The sequence below is a fragment of the Podarcis gaigeae genome (assembly GCF_964106915.1).
Source record: "Podarcis gaigeae genome assembly, chromosome: 2".
NCBI classification, from domain to species: Eukaryota; Metazoa; Chordata; class Lepidosauria; order Squamata; family Lacertidae; genus Podarcis; species Podarcis gaigeae.
Window position 1 is genome coordinate 14,563,359 of NC_139679.1, and position 15,033 is coordinate 14,578,391.

Consider the following 15,033-nt stretch of genomic DNA (forward strand, 5'->3'; position numbering starts at 1 on the left):
ATCCAGTGCTTTTTTTCTTTTAAAAAAATGTTTAGGGGCACTCTCTAAACATTGAAATACTGTCCCTCAATGAGGCCAAACTTAGATTTTAAAAATGTTACGGGGTATGCGTCCCCCTGCGTCCCCCAGAGAAAAGCACTGCATACATCCAATACAATTACATATTTGACTTCCCTCCCCTCTTTTGTGGTTTCTTTCTTAATTTTAGTTTTTTACACTGCATCTTCTACTTTATTCCATTTCCAAGTTAATCTTCTGTTTCTCTCCATTATATTTTTAACCGCTTGTTTTAAGTTAATCCTACTAATGAATTAGTTAATCCTACTAAGTTAATCCTACTAATGAATTAGCAGGTGGCGCTGTGGGTTAAACCACAGAGCCTAGGACTTGCCAGTCAGAAGGTCGGCGGTTCGAATCCCCGCAACAGGGTGAGCTCCCATTGCTCGATCCCTGCTCCTGCCCACGTAGCAGTTCGAAAGCACGTCAAAGTGCAAGTAGATAAATAGGTATGGCTCCGGCGGAAAGGTAAACGGCATTTCCATGTGCTTCTCTGGTTCGCCAGAAGCGGCTTAGACATGCTGGCCACATGTACGCCGGCTCCCTCGGCCAATAAAGCAAGATGAGCACCACAACCTCAGAGTCGGTCACAACTGGTCAGGGGTCCCTTTACCTTTACCTAGGAAACCTAAGGAGGCATCAATTGTTGGTGCAGAATCTGCAGCTGAATCTTTCGCCCAGCGACTTTGAGAAATCCACAACTGTCAGCCCAGTCCCTGGTCAAAGTCTGATGGCTTAGGGACCCTTCTTAACCTTCAAGAGTTGTGATTAATGAACATGGGAGAGCAGATTTCCAAACAAGGATGACATTGGTGCATGTAGCCCTGCCAGGCAGGTGCATCACTCAGATATCTTAGCTCTGATGCAGGTCTTAAGTTGCAGGCAGACAACACCTTCTCCAGACAGTTGTATGGGGGTCCATAGTGGGCATTGCTGCTTATGTAACTGGTCTTGATGTTTTCTCTGGCCAACAGGTTTTTCAGGCTTTTGTGGTGCTTTAAAAACTTGGAAAACCTGTTTGACCAGAAGTGACAGTAGGGCAAAAGACACGGGCATCTACAAGAATGGGGAACCTGAAGCCCTCCAGCTCTGGTTGGACTCCAATTCCCATCAGCCCCAGCCAGCAAGGGATGATGAGAACTGTAGTCCAGCACAAATTCCTTGCACCTGATATTTAGGTAAAGGTAAAGGGACCCCTGACCATTAGGTCCAGTCGTGACCAACTCTGGGGTTGCGGCGCTCGTCTTGCTTTATTGGCCGAGGGAGCCACGTACAGCTTCCGGGTCATGTGGCCAACATGACAAATGGAAATGCCATTTACCTTCCCGCCAGGGCAGTACCTATTTATCTACTTGCACTTTGACATGCTTTTGAACTGCTAGGTTGGCAGAATCAGGGACTAAACAACGGGAGCTCACCCCGTCGTGGGGATTCGAACCGCCGACCTTCTGATCGGCAAGTCCTAGGCTCTGTGGTTTAACCCAAAGCGCCACCCTTATGCCCCTGATATTTACTTTTATTTTTTTAAAAAAAAAATGTATGCCACTTGATTGTAGCAACACCTCTGAGTGGTTTGCAAGAAATATTAAAATTATAAATGAGGAACAATCACATGCCATCCCTCTCTTAAGAGCTGTTGTATGTCTGCAGCCTTACACTGTTGAAGCAATCCTAGAAATCATAGGAAGCCTATGATGGTATTATTCCCCCCCCTCTCTCTCTCTCTCGGTGTGTGTGTGTGTGTGTAGGAGGGGCTCCCTCCAACCATCTTACCCCTAGGGGCTAAAGATCTGAGGGAACTCCTCGCCCAAACAGGCGCTTCTCCTTCAAAGAGGAAGCAAAATAAACTGTAGAATGAGTTCCATGTGCAGAGGTTGCTGTGTGTGTGTGTGTATGTGTGTGTTTAGGGGAAAGAGTTGGGGGTGGGGAGTAAGAAAGGCTCCTGGGATGAGTAGAGGGGAGCGTGGAAGCCACAAGGCACCGGGCAGGATGGGTCCCACCCAAGAATCAGGGAAAGAGAATATGGCAAAGAGAAGCAAATAATTAGGGGGAGGCGGGGAACAGAGCGTTGCCCCCTAAAGTGTGTGTCTTTGCATGAGAGCGCACACAAAGAAAATCGGCTATGGAGATGTGGGAGCCGATAAACTGGTTTCATTCTGATAATAAAAGTTTGTTGCAGATTGATTCTGCATTCCCCTGCAGTGTGCCCATTTGAAAACAGATGCAGATGATGCCAGCAAGGGGTGTGTGTGTTTTATGTACTGAGTTGAATAGGATCCAAAATGCAGCGGTCTGATTGGCCCTAGAACAATAGGATTCAGAATGCAGCAGTCTGATTGGTCCTAGAACAACAGGATTCAGAATGCAGCAGTCTGGTTGGTCCTAGAACAATAGGATTCAGAATGCAGCAGTCTGATTGGTCCACAGGAGCCACCCAATCCAGCTCCAGGTGGAAGTGAATCCGCAACCTGATTGGCCTACAGGAGAATGCCGGAATTAGCCAATCACGTGGGGCCCATTATGTAAATAATGTATATAAAGCAGACATCCTGGGGGAACTTCCATTTCTCCTCACCACTATGAGCTGAATAAAGAGCATGAAATCCGCTCTCAACTCCGAGTATATTTTAGTGTGTGTGTCCATTCCTGCCCAGTGATGTTGTCCAAGGTCACGGTCTCTCTCTCTCCCCCCCCCCCTTTCTTCTTCATTCATCCAGGGCAAATAAAGGGAGGAAAACTGGATACCTTAACAAATCAAGCTTTTCAAACTTTTTCAGCAGGGGGCCGGTCCACTGTCCCTCAGACCTTGTGGGGGTCCAGACTATATTTTTTTGGGGGGGGGAAGAACGAATTCCTATGCCCCACAAATAACCCAGAGATACATTTTAAATAAAACAACACATTCTACTCATGTAAAAACACACTGATTCCCGGACAGTCCGCGGGCTGGATTTAGAAGGTGATTGGGCCGCATCCGGCCCCTGGGCCTTAGTTTGCTGACCCATGGTGTATCCAGTAACCCCACCCCGCCCCTTGTGGACAGCAGGATCTAGAATCAATTTAGAATGAAAGCAGCACATTGAGGATGAGCAGGAACAATTCTGTATGGGGAGGGGGGAACACCCTTTATTTTTGTGCTACAAACTGGTTACGTGTGTACACAGCTCAAGCCAAGGATGTCGCATCGAACATTAGGATGGCGCCTCTGTTTCCTACAACTGGAAACCATTTCCCCCTATTCTTTATGCGGAAACTTTTTATTTTTTTGAGGGGGTGGGGGAAAGGTGATTAAAATTTGGTGGGTGGGCCATCAGAGGCCAGATAAAAAATACCTCCGGGGCTGCTGCTTGTTTGACTCTAAAAGGCATGGAGCTATTCTGGACTGCCTACCTCTGAGTCAACAGGGAATTTCCTCCCAATTCTAAGACGAGATTCAGAGGTGGGATTTCCCCCCGGACCACAGCAGGAGGGGTAATTCCTCCCCCTTCCATGCCTGCTCCAGCCCCACCAATTATTAATTCCCCCCTCCCACCCACGTGCATTTTTAGGGGGAAACAACTTGCACATTAAATACAAAGAAGTGTGTGACATGATGCCTAGTCCGGCCCTTAAGACTAAACATTTTGGGTTTGGGAGTTAATTATCCAGACTAAAAAGTCTTATCTGGACATACAAATCACTCCTAGCCTAGTTCAGCCCTTAGACTAAAAGTTTTGGGTTTCGTTGTTAATTGTCCAGACTGAAAAGCATCATATGGCCATACAAATCTGCCCGATGTGAGATGCAGGCTGCCTCCATCTTGTTTAATCCCTGCATCTTTTTTTGTCTGCCTGTCCTCATGCACACCCCTTCGGCTCTCTTGCGTTCTCTCTCCCTCTTTCTCTGAAAAAGGCCAATCCCTGGCCGTCCAAGGAGCCTCCCTCAGCCCCGGATGTTTCCCTTGTGGTCAGAGGCCCTGAAATAAGCTCCTCTAATGGGTGTGTGGGCTGTGGCGGCCGCTCGCTCCACCCGAAGCCCCACTTGCCTTTGCCAGCTGCCACTGGGCTCCAGACAGCTCAGCAGCGGAGGGGATGGGGAAGGCCACAAGCATGTGGAAGCTACCTCCCATCGCTTTCTTCCCTGCTGGAGCAAGGACAGAAATACCGGGCGAGGGAGAGTGCCAGAGGCGTAGGAGAGGAAGGATAACTTCGGCCCGCAAAGGGCTTCCTGCAACGACGCACACAAATGCACCGTGTGGGAGCTGACAGGATCCCTGAAGGAGTTTACGGAGGTTCACCTACAGCCCTGGGCCAGGGCTTAAGTTGTAAACAAAGAAGCGCACTTTTGCCCTCTGACCCAGAGGACTAGATTGGTACAGCCCGTCAACTTGTGCACATGAACAGCACACACAAGAGACACTCAAAGGCACTGGCTGCGCAAAGCCGTTCTTTTTTTGTCCTCTCACAACCTAAACTGGGACGATTCTTTACCTGAGGGCCATATTGGCTTCCAGGGGCCACATGCCAGGCCTGGGCTGGGGGGGGTGGAATGGGTGTGGCAACCATATACCCTCCAGCATTTCTCCGATGAAAATAGGGATGTCCCATTTCAAAAAAATAAGAAGAAGAATTTTATTATTTATACCTGGGTTCTCCCAGCCACTCTGGGCAGCTTCCAGCATACATTAAAACAGAATAAAACATTAAACATTTTTTTAAAACAACTTCCCTATTCAGGGCTACCTTCCGATGTCTTCTAAAGGTTGCATAGTTACTTCTCTCCTTGGCTCGGGGGTCGCATAATTCCATACCGTCCAACATTTCTCTGATGAAAATAGGGACGTCCTAAGGAAAAGCGGGACATTCCAGGATCAAATCAGAAACTGGGACGTCTGTAATCCTGGGACTGCCCCTGGAAAATAGGGGCACTTGGAGTGTCTGTAACCAATGCGGCTTTTCCCATTTGGGGAAGAAATGGAGGCAGTGAGAGATTTTACTTTCTTGGGCTCTATGATCACTGCAGATGGTGACAGCAGCCACGAAATTAAAAGACGCCTGCTTCTTGGGAGAAAAGCGAAGACAAACCTAGACAGCATCTTAAAAAGCAGAGACATCACCTTGCCAACAAAGGTCCGTATAGTTAAAGCTACGGTTTTCCCAGTAGTGATGTATGGAAGTGAGAGCTGGACCATAAAGAAGGCTGATCACCGAAGAATGGATGCTTTTGAATTAAGGTGCTGGAGGAGACTCTTGAGAGTCCCATGGACTGCAAGAATATCAAACCTCTCCATTCTTAAGGAAATCAGCCCTGAGTGCTCACTGGAAGGACCAGTGGCGTAGTGTGGGGGGTGCAGGGGGGCCCGGCCGCACTGGGCACAACATCTGGGGGTTAGGGTTAGGGGGCGCAAATCCACGGGTTAGGGGGTGCAAATCCACGGGTTAGGGGGCACAAATTACTTGCTACGCCACTGGGAAGGACAGATCCTGAAGCTGAGGCTCCAGTACTTTGGCCACCTCATGAGAAGAGAAGACTCCCTGGAAAATACCCTGATGCTGGAAAAGATTGAGGGCACGAGGAGAAGGGGACGACAGAGGACAAGATGGTTGGACAGTGTTCTCGAAGTTACGAACATGAGTTTGACCAAACTGCGGGAGGCAGTGGAAGACAGATGTGCCTGCCGTGCTGTGGTCCATGGAGTCACAAAGAGTCGGACACCACTAAACGACTAAACAATAACAACAACAGTAGGCTGGTTTCTTTGCACTCGCCACCACAGCCGTCTCTGTTCGCCATCCAAGCAAGCAAGAAATATTATTAGAGTTCATGGATCCATTCCAGCCAGGTGAAAACAACCTAGGGTTGGTGGGCGGTGGTGGGACTGGGTAGGAATCTTGGGGGTCAGAGAGATAGGCCTGGGAGGCCACGTTCCCAGCGCTCAGTCTCTATGCCCTACATCTTACTGGACCCCCAATTCCTTTATCTGCTTTTGGGAGCATTTGAACCTTTCAAAGGCAGTTTGATGGGAGATGACAACACCACCCAGTGCTGCACTGCAGCGATTCCAACTGAGCAAGTTGCAAGTGCTCCAATTCTATGATTCTGTGATACTGAGATCATGATGATGCACATTGCAATGTATAGTCCCTTGCAGGTTTATTTAGTAATAATATTGTATTCTTTTTTTTCCCATAGAGAAAGTTACATTTGTTACTTGACGATTATATTCCAGTTCAACAAAACTAGTGACTTCCCACTTACCCAATATCGATGTTTATAACTCAAATTGTGTACAATTGCGTCGTATCTAATTTCATCCTCTGTAATATATTCTGCTGTTTTCTTGCGCTTCAAACCCTGATGTGGTCTTCGCATATGGAAAATAACATTTTAGATAGACTAGAAAGGGTTTCCAGTCTCCTTTAAAAGTTTCCACATTTTATCAGTGCTGTCAATTTTGCCATCTCTGCATATTCCAAGATTTTCACCAACCATTCTTCCTTTGAGGGCGTTCTCTCCTCCTTCCATTTCTGTGCATAAATAATTCTCACCACTATATTCACATACATAAATACCGGCAAGTCACTTAATTTTTTCCCTTTATTTCATTCTTTACCATGTCCCCAAAGGCCTTTGCCTTTTTCATGGTTTGACTATGGCTGACGCACAAAACCAGTGTGCGCTTGTCAAGTCATACGGGTGGACACACAGCCTAAATTGTCGCTGTGTGTCCTCTGGCACAGGAGGCAGAATAGGCAGCCCCAAAGTCAACCCGGAGGGTAGGGGCAAAGCCATAAAGTCGGACTTCGGGGGCCTAGGGCCAGGGGGCGACTGACCACCAGACCACACTGAGTCTTTTTGTTTGCTTTTTACTAATGTATCCCTTTTTGCCTCTCCCATGGCAAATCCGCAGATGGTTTGGCAGAGCTGGCTCGGATCTTTCTCCAAAACCTCTGGCTCAACTCCCTCTTTAATTAACAAGCAGAGCCCTGTTGCTTTTTTAAAAAGCGTTCCTTTTTTTACATGCCTCCTATTCTCCCATGTAACCTCTGGAAATAAAAGTAGAAACGTGGGCAACTGATAGGCCTTGAACAGCTCTCCCTCTCTCGGGAGCTGACCGCCCTAGCGCCATGGGTGTTTTGGAGGCAGGCTCCAGAACCCAGGCTAGCCTAGCAGACACTGGGAGTCTTATGTTCTCCCCCTCCCCGTTCTGAACCACCACTTCATTGGGCTGCAGCATCTCATGTGCTCAGGAAGAATGCCGAGTCAGTCACAAACCATTGCACACTCCGAAAAACAGCCTCAGCGTCCGCCAACGCCCAGGACAGATTCACCAACTCCCTGTGCTTTGCAGAGAGGTGCGTTTTCATAGGCTGCCACACTTGTCCGTCAGTCGGTTGGATGCAGCCTCTGAAGTTCTGGAAGCTGGGCTTTGGAACTTTGTGGTTTGCTCCCCTTCCCTGATTCCCTCTGACCTACTGTCTAATTAGCACCAAGGCCTGGGGCTAAAAATACCTTTGAGCGCAGGGCTGGGCAAGCTCCTCTCTGTTCCTTTCTTGTTTTGCAGGCTGTGTGGTCACCACGGGGAGTGGGCGAGACCCACCCAGCCCTCCCCATGCCAACCTGGCAGATTGCAAATGTTGGCCACAAAGCCATGCACCACTGAAGTTATTTCTGTCCCTTTGCATTGGCTCTCGCTGTCCTCCAGCCTGGGGTGTTTGCAGGGTTCCAGCCCTGGTTCAGAAGGCGCATTGACAGAGGCTGCAGAGCTCTGGGTGCGCCTTACGAAGCAGCTCTGACCGGAAGGGCGTTCCCACGTTGCGTTCAGTAAGCGTACAAACTGTGCACACAGATACTTGAGCTGCACACTTGTGCAGTTGTTCGCAGGTCAGGTTTAAGGAGTGTGAGGTCTGTGTGGCTGTGTACACAGTAGCTGAGCTGTGCAAAGAAAGAATGTCTGTGTGTGTGGTGACAGCTTGCACATGTATTCAGTATGACACATGAACAAGTTTACAGGAGCAATATCGATCGATGGATAACATTTGGTTCTCACTGTTTTACAGGACTCTCAGAAGCAGCTGGACAACATCATGAGAAACACACACACACACACACACAAAGAATATCAGAAGATCTGTCTTCTTCCTTTCAGAAAAGGATGAGTGCTCTTTATTAGAAAACAACAGGAAGAGACCGTGTTTCATTTTCTCCCCGCACACTCCAAACATGGTCCTGAGAAATCAAGGGAATCCATCACCCCATTGCTGCATGCACCATGGGGGGGGGGGGGAATGGGAAATTATTCCTACTGTTGACAATGGAATAAATACTGGCGCATTCTGGTACTAGTGGCCTCAGATGTTCCATATAGAAAGGAATTCAGAATCCACCCGCCCCAGATAGAAAAGAATTAAGAGGTTGCACTTCAGACTACCCATTCTTCAACCAAAAGCTGGCAACCATAGAGAATCCCTTCCCTGGGATTGATGGATGAATGGATAATTGCCCACAGCCTTAAAGCAGAGAACAGCAGCGTTATCTACCGATCCCCTGGAAACAAGAGATAACCACCCTATCAATTCCGAACAAGGAAGAGTCTGGCTGTCCTGCCATTAATTTTCGCTGGCTGGCATCTGTCTGTCTTAGGAGGCAATGGAGGAGTCAAACTGCTGGAAAGTTACAGCGCCTGCCGTAAGGTTGGAAGGTTACAGAGGCCAAAGAGACTGATATGGGAGAGACATGTTTTGTTGCAGCTGGTCATCTGCAAGGGATTCCCATACAGTGGGGTTCATGTTGCCAGCCTTCATGTCACGTTTGCAGACATCTTTGTAGTGCATAGTTGGTCTGCCAACGGGCCTGGTGTCTGAAGCCAGCTCCCTGTAGAGAACGTCCTTGGGGATCCTGCCATCTTCCATTCTGCGTACATGACACCCAGCTCTATCTCTCTTTTAAATCAGAATCAGTGAAGGCAGTGAAGGTCTTGTGTGAGTGCCTGGAGGCGGTTGGAGGATGGATGGCAGCTAACAGATTGAGGTTGAATCCTGACAAGACAGAAGTACTATTTTGGGGGGACAGAGGGAGGGCGGGTGTGGGGGTTCCCTGGTCCTGAATGGGGTAAGTGTGCCCCTGAAGGACCAGGTGCGCAGCCTGGGTGTCATTTTGGACTCACAGCTGTCCATGGAGGTGCAGGTTAATTCTGTGTCCAGGGTGGCTGTCTACCAGCTCCATCTGGTACGCAGGCTGAGACCCTACCTGCCCGGAGACTGTCTCAACAGAGTGGTGCATGCGCTAGTTAGCTCCCGCTTGGACTACTGCAATGCGCTCTATGTGGGGCTACCTTTGAAGGTGACCCAGAAACTGCAATTAATCCAGAATGTGGCAGCTAGACTGGTGACTGGGAGCGGCCGCCGAGACCATATAACACCGGTCTTGAAAGACCTACATTGGCTCCCAGTACGTTTCCGAGCACAATTCAAAGTGCTGGTGTTGACCTTTAAAACCCTAAATGGCCTCGGTCCTGTATACCTGAAGGAGCGTCCCCACCCCCATCGTTCAGCCCAGACACTGAGATCCAGCGCCGAGGGCCTTCTGGCAGTTCCCTCATTGCAAGAAGTGAGGTTACAGGGAACCAGACAGAGGGCCTTTTCGGTAGTGGCGTCTGCCCTGTGGAACATTCCTTCAGATGTGAAGGAAATAAGCAGCTATCTTATCTTTAAAAGACATCTGAAGGCAGCCCTGATTAGGGAAGATTTTAATATTTAATGCTGTATTGTTTTCAACGCTGGATTGGAAGCTGCCCAGAGTGGCTGGGTAAACTCAGCCAGATGGGCGAGGTATAAATAATAAATTGTTGTTGTTGTTGTTATGACCAAGCCAGTATAGGCGTCGCTGAGACATTGCACTCAGGCCCATAGTCAAAGGCTGAGACATTCTCATGTGGAAGCTTCAAGTGAGACTTCCATAAACAGATGTTTAGGATGAGTTAATACCTGCCTTTCTAGATCAAGCTAAGAGGCCATTTAGTCAGGGACATCTTGCCCATAGAGGCAAGTGGCGCGGGGGGGGGCAGGGAAGAGGCGGAGGCTGGGCGCGGTGCCTCCTGGCATCAGCTCACCGCCCTCACCCTCCTCGCTGAAGCAGCGCCACACCTGGAGCCTCCGCCTCTATCCCACCGCCTCCTCCAGCCCCACAAAGCTGCCGGCGCGGTAAAAAGGTGGGCAACTCTGGGAAATGGGGGGCGGCGGCGCTGGAGGGATCTTTGCACCATGGCGCCGGATATACTTAAGACAGCCCTGCGTTTAGTTCAGCATATCTGCCCATCCGCAGCGAGGCCAATGTTTCTGGGTGCTCAATTAGCAGGTCATGAAGATATTCTTCTTCCCTTATTTCATCCTCTCAGCATCTGCTATTCAGAAGCATACTTCCTCTGTCAATGGAGGTTCCATTTTGCTGTATCTGATTGTGGCTTTTAACAAATTTGCCCCAGGCTTTCAAAAACACGCAACATGCTCTAGCCCCAAATTGGCACCAAGACAGCCTCAGACACCCAGCTCCACACACCCATGGTGCTTGCCAAGGCACCTCAACCCTCATTTTTGAATGGTGGTTTTTTCTACAGTGGTACCTCGGTTTATGAACTTAATCCATTCCGGAAGTCCGTTCTTAAACAGAAACCGTTCTTAAACTGAGGCGTGCTTTCCCTAATGAGGCCTCCTGCTGCCAGTGCCCTTCCACCATTCGGATTCCGTTCTTAGACCGAGGTATAGTTCTCAAACTGGGACACTATTTCCGGTTTTGCGGAGTTTGTAAACCAAATCGTTCTTAAACCGGACTGTTCTTAAACCGAGGTACCACTGTATTTGGTTTGGAGGAGCTTGTCTGGTTTTTGTGGTTGTTTTGCCTGAGTTTTATTTATTTTTTGGAAATATGTAGGTGTTTTACCTATTGTTTGGGGAGGGGAGTGAGTGTTATTAGTCGTTCTTCTGTGAAATGGGTATTTTGTAGTGTCCACAGTTTCTTTGATTGTCAGATGAGCCCCCATGCCCAGATAGGTTGGGAACCCCTGATCCTGTACCACATTTTGTAGCAGTAAATTACATCAGTTGTGGAACAGTGTCTCTATCTATCTGCCTATCTATTTATTTGTCTATCATTTTGAGCCAGGGCTCATCACAGCTTCACCCTGGAATCTGGTTTCCACGTCGGGGGGAAAAGGCTTCTGATAAAGAAACTTGCAGAGAAGCACCTCACAGTTTAGCATTTAGGCTTTTTAAAGATTCCTATCCCTCTTCATCTGAGCTGATAGATTTTGGGGAAATGCTTAAACGGGGGGGGGGGGGGAAGAGCGAGAGCTTATCCAAATATTATCTTGGGCGTTCATGTTATCTTTGAAAAACTGCTGCTCTTCTTAGTCTCAGCTCTTCACCTTTATAATACGGACACCAAACCTACCTTACAGGGTTGTTGTACAGATTGAGATAATATATGCAAGTTGTTTGGGGCACCCAACAAAAAATGTTATCGAATCGCTGTTATTTATCTGTCTTATCCTCCTTTAAATCCTGGGACCCTTTTAATTTTCAGTGCAGGGAAACTGGCAAGCAGGATGTGTTGAAGTGGGTGTGTTTATTGTGCAGACATGGGAGTGGGTGGGGAGGGGAGGCAGGGGGTATGTTTCTTTTTTTAGTGGAGAAGCCAGGGCAGTCCCTTTTCTGTGTTGGTCCTGCCATCGCTCTGTGGCCTAGGCTTGGTTTAGATGAATCATCATTTTGAGTGAACACACAAACCATAATTAGCTTTGGAATATAAATATGGAAAGTTCGGCGAATGTTACTGACCAATATAGCTCCCCGGCTCATTATCTGCACCCGGGCTGCTCCACAAGCTATTTTCTGAACAAAGGGCTTCGCTTCACTTTCCAGTTATTTAAATAAAGCTCAGGGAGATTTATGAGACTTAGAAGCTGGGAGAGGGATGGCAGCGCAGGAGGAGATGCTTGGCTGTTCAGCGTAGCCGCTGTGGAGACAGAATCTCTCCCTCTGAGGAGAAGTCTGAAGCAGAGCTCATCCTGGCTCCTCAGTCTTGGACAGAGGGAGGAATAGATGGGGCAGGAGAATAGCTGAGGATTTACCTCAGCAAACACACTGCAGGCTGCTTTGGGGGCCAAAGTGAGCTAAAGTGACTCCGGTCACACCCAAATCGTACATTTAAAGCACTCTTAAAACTTTATTTCATTTTTGGATAACAATGATACAGATTCCTTCAAGTACCAGACTGATATATTTGCTTTGGGTGCTTGTAAATTTCCCTTTTCAGATACAGTAGAGAAGGGGGGGGCGTTGTTAAGAGTGCTGAGAATTATAGTTCTGTGCAGGGTAAACTAAACTAGAGCTTCCAAGATTCTTTGGGGGAAGTCATGACTGTTAAGGTGGTAAGAGCGCTATAAATGTATGGTGTGGCTGTGACCTCAGACTGTCATTCCCCTGGCCGAAATTCAACTCACCTTGAATGGCACCACCTCTCTCATTCTCTGCCTGTTCTTCCTGAAAACATACAAACTCAAGGATCCATCTTGCCTAAAATCCTGTTTCCAATAGGGGTCAGCCAAATGTCTCTGGGAAGCCAGAAGGCAACAACCCCCCCTCCCCAAACTGCAACTGTTATTCAGATGTACACTCAGAGCCGTCTTTCCCATAGGGCTTAGTGGCTCGTTGCGCCAGGGTGCCGTCCTCTCAGGGGTGCCCCAGCGAGTGGGGGAGCTGCGCGGCTTTGCCAGTGGCCTCCCCTTTCCCTGCACACCGCCAGCTGCACCCCGCCAACTATCTTTCCTTCCTACCCTCCTCGGCCCGCCCCACTCTGCAGGCAGGCGCAGGCGCATTGGCGCTGCTCCTCGACTCTGAGGCGGTGGCCGTCTCCTCCTCCTCCGCCACCTCCTATCCCTCAGCCATGGGAATCCCCTCAGCCGCCTCCCGTGAGCTGCTGTCGCCGCCGCCAGAGGAAGCGGCAGGAGCAGCGGTAGCGGGAGTGTGGTGTAGTGGTTAAGAGCAGTGGACTCGTAATCTGGGGAACCGGGTTCGCGTCTCCGCTCCTCCACATGCAGCTGCTGGGTGACCTTCGGCCAGTCACACTTCTCTGAAGTCTCTCAGCCCCACTCACCTCACAGAGTGTTTGTTGTGGGGGAGGAAGGGAAAGGAGAATGTTAGCCGCTTTGAGACTCCTTAGGGTAGTGATAAAGCGGGGTACCAAATCCAAACTCTTCTCTTCTTCTTCTTCTCCTCCTCCGTGTCACTGTTGCCTGTCCCACCACCACTCCCTAGGACACAGGCAGTGGCATGGCAACCGCCTACTGCTCTTCGGGCCTTCGGGCCGCTGGGCAGCAGCAAGAACGCCGGCAGCGGGCTGTCATCAGGCAGCAGAGGAGGAAGAGGCGCCCCGCAGCCTCGCAAGCGAGCGTGGGGTTCCAGTGGTCTGGCCAGCTACGCCGCGTCCACCACACATCAGCGCCGTCTTCTATGGGCAGCGACTCCCGGGGCTATGAGGTGGTCTGCAAGTTGGGCCCCGAGTTCTAAATTCTGGGAAAGGGAGGGGGCGCTATGTTTCCTATTGAAACATATTTTTCTCCAAACGAAAAAAGTAAACCAAACTCTTTTTCCTCCTGGAGAACATGCTATAACCCACTTCTTTATTTAGCTAGATTTCTTACCTGCCTTTCACCAAAAGATCCCAGGGAAACACAGCAACGCAAAACGCAATTTTTGGCATTTTGGCATATAAGCCAGTCTATAAATTATTGCTATTATTAAACAGATAAAATTAATGACAAAACTAGAGGCTGCTGCCCCTCCCCGCTGTGCTTGCCAACCCAAACACCCACCCTAGGTGCTGTGTGAAGAAATACGGTACTTATTTTCCTTCGGCCTTTTTACCTGCCCTGAAATCATCTGTCTCAGCAACAGAACCTTCTACAGAGAGTTTTGCCAGGGGGGAAGGTAGCTGCTGCCCTCAAGTTCACAATCTAAAAACAGCACAAAAGGAAAATGATTAGGGAGGGAGGAGGAGACGAGCAAACTCAGGTTCAAGGTCTTAGTTACACGTTGTCCTAATGATAAGGCAGGATGGAAACATTTCAAGGAGAAGAGCCATCAAGATCTGCTAACAACCTGATATGCCATCTGCTGCCAGCTGACAAGATGATGGAGTCATTCAAAAGGGTTGCTCAGGAGAATTAGGATGAATGAGGGAAAGAAACTGAGCTGAGTCACAGAATAATATCTGCCAACGTCAGGGGATGACTTGCATGAATTGGCTGTTGCTGATACAATACGGCAGAAAAGACTTTCATAGCACCTGAGATACAATGCATTTCAGTGGCGTCATTTCACACATTCAACTGCCAGTCACTGAGTACAGAAAAGTCAAATGATATATGTGTAAAAACATCCCCAACACACTGAGCTCCAGGAAAGGCTGGCATTTGCCACCTTCCACACAGAAGCCTAATTTCCCTCCCAAAATTTCTTTCACAAACGGTGCCCCTGAAAAGACACCTTAGAGCTGCTCTTTCTCCAGTGGGTTTGGCTCAACTGACAGACCCTCCAAGTGTCCCTGTTTTCCAGGGACAGTTCCAAATTAACAGAAGCTGTCCAGTTTCTGAGTTGATTCCAGAATGTCCCACTTTTCCTTAAAGGTAAAGGGACCCCTGACCATTAGGTCCAGTCATGGCCGACTCTGGGGTTGTGGCGCTCATCTCACTTTATTGGCCGAGGGAGCCGGCGTACAGCTTCCGGGTCATGTGGCCAGCATGAGCCACGTCTGGCGAACCAGAGCAGCACATGGAAACGCCGTTTACCTTCCCGCCAGAGTGGTAACTATTTATCTACTTGCACTTTGACGTGTTTTCGAACTGCTAGGTAGGCAGGAGCAGGGACCGAGCAGCGGGAGCTCACCCTGTCGCGGGGATTGGAACCACCGACCTTCTGATCGGCAAGTCCTAGGCTCTGT

General features: G+C 49.0%; 1 protein-coding gene across 1 annotated transcript in view; it reads right to left on the reverse strand.

The window, feature by feature from the left end:
- Positions 1-14,593, reverse strand: part of SP7 (Sp7 transcription factor) — a 75,280-nt gene extending 60,687 nt beyond the window's left edge. Inside the window, 2 exon segments of the mRNA XM_083728997.1 lie at positions 13,959-14,047; positions 14,190-14,593. Coding sequence (XP_083585123.1) covers positions 13,959-13,973 — 15 coding nt within the window. The 5' untranslated portion in view covers positions 13,974-14,047; positions 14,190-14,593.
- Positions 14,594-15,033: the final 440 nt, after the last annotated feature.